The sequence below is a fragment of the Peromyscus eremicus genome, chromosome 3, assembly GCF_949786415.1.
Source record: "Peromyscus eremicus chromosome 3, PerEre_H2_v1, whole genome shotgun sequence".
Classification (NCBI taxonomy): Eukaryota; Metazoa; Chordata; class Mammalia; order Rodentia; family Cricetidae; genus Peromyscus; species Peromyscus eremicus.
The window spans coordinates 51,844,974-51,846,865 of record NC_081418.1 but is presented as its reverse complement, the minus strand read 5'-3'; the positions used below and the strand labels follow the sequence as shown (position 1 = coordinate 51,846,865).

Sequence of the window (1,892 nt, the reverse complement as noted above, 5' to 3'; positions counted from 1 at the left end):
CCTACAGAGCCTGAACCTGCTGTACATTGTACGGGGTGAGGATTAAGAATTCTCAGGTAGGACCTTTCAGCTAGTCATAGTAAAGCATACTTATGTTAGGTCAGGCCGGAGATGTGATAGGAGAAATGCAAATGTGAAGAGACCCCATTTCAAAGCCTAGTTCACTAAGAACACCTGTTTTGCCTGCAGGCAGTGTCCCTGAACCCCATAAACAAATCCTCCTCTCCTCTGTGCTCACAGGCCTGTGCTGGCATGTAAAACCAGACCCTCCTGGTTGGGGAACTGAAACTCAATCTTGTTTACATTCCCGTTGCTGCACTGTGACTTCTAGAGGGGCTGTTGGGTAGGTACACCTGGCTTTATTGAAGTTTTGCATCATCCAAGAGGTAGAACCGCCATTGCTCCATCCTTATCATAAACACTCATGTGTACCCAAGAGATCCTTTAAAGCGACAGCATCCCGCCAAGTTTCCTATTGGGGCTTTTTGTGTGCCTCCCAAAAGCTGGGCAAAATTTGGATTCCTTGCCAAGGAAAGATCTTGGTTCAAGAGATACTTTTTCCTACTCTAGTGGGTGAAATCAGAGTTTTGGGTTAGTTAATCAGAGAAGGAGCATCATGTTGACTCTGGCTCCCGTCTTAACTGTGTCCTATGAAGCCAAGATTTCATTTCTGCTCGTTTCCGTCCTGGAGTTTGCAGTGGGGATCCTGGTCAATGCGTTCATTGCCTTGGTGAATTTCTGGGACATGGTGAAGGGGCGGCCGTTGAACAACTGTGACATTGTGCTGCTGTGCCTCAGCATCACGCGGCTCTTCCTGCAGGGGTTGCTGTTTCTGGATGCCATTCAGCTCACCTGCTTCCAGCAGATGAAAGACCCACTGAGCTTCAACTACCAAGCCATCCTCACTCTCTGGATGATCGCAAACCAAGTGAGCCTGTGGTTTGCCGCCTGCCTCAGTCTCCTCTACTGCTCCAGGATTGTCCGTTTCTCCCACACCTCCCTGCTCCACTTAGCAAGCTGGGTCTCCAGGAGATTTCGCCAGGTGCTTCTAGGTGCTCTTCTTTTCTCCTGCATCTGCACCGTCCTCTGTTTGTGGGACTTTTTCAGCAGATCCCACTTCATGGGCACATCTGTGTTACCTGTGAATAACACAGAATTCAGTTCGCAAATGGCAAAACTCAATTTCTTTTATTCATTTCTCTTCTGCAATGTGGGGTCTATCCCCCCTTCTCTAGCTTTCCTGGTTTCCTCCGGAGTGCTGTTTATCTCCCTGGGCAGTCACATGAGGGCCATGAAGTCCCGAACCAGAGACTCTCGTGACCCCAGCCTTGAGGCCCACATCAGAGGCATCATATTCCTGGTTTCTTTTCTGTGTTTCTACGTGCTGTCATTCTTAGCCGCCTTGGCCTCAATGCCTTTACTAGTGCTGTGGCACAATAAGGGAGGAGTGATGGTTTGTGTAGGGGTGATGGCGGCTTGCCCTTCTGGACACGCAGCTATCCTCATAGCCGGCAATGCCAAGCTGAGGAGGGCCATAGAGACCATGCTATTCCGGTTTCAAAGCAGCCAGAAGGTGAGAAAAGACCAAAAGATGCTTCCCGGGATACTCTGATAAGTCATGAAACAGGCTCCTCACAAATACACCTCTAACGCTTCATGACGTTTTACAGTTTCTTCCATAATCCAGAACTGGAATTCTTTCTACTTGACCTAAATAGACTCTATAATAGAATAAATTAACTGAAACTCTGTGATCTAAGCAAATATTATAGTGTTGGCTCCTTAGACGTGTTTAGTACAATGAACAACAGCAACCACAAAAAATCGAGGGGTTCACCGTAAACCTTTTCTGCACTGAAGCTCATTGTTGACTACCGTGTGCCCTGAGAAGC

The 1,892-nt window shown here is 47.9% G+C and overlaps 1 protein-coding gene across 1 annotated transcript; it reads left to right on the top strand.

Moving 5' to 3' along the window:
- Positions 1-616: 616 nt before the first annotated feature.
- On the top strand, positions 617-1,612 carry Tas2r38 (taste 2 receptor member 38). Its single transcript, XM_059256575.1, has one exon. It carries the CDS (start codon positions 617-619, stop codon positions 1,610-1,612), a length of 996 nt encoding a protein of 331 aa, XP_059112558.1.
- Positions 1,613-1,892: the final 280 nt, after the last annotated feature.

Bases quoted from the DNA above. Each gene is read 5' to 3' on its own strand.
- Tas2r38 (XM_059256575.1), top strand. From the start codon at position 617: ATGTTGACTCTGGCTCCCGTCTTAACTGTGTCCTATGAAGCCAAGATT.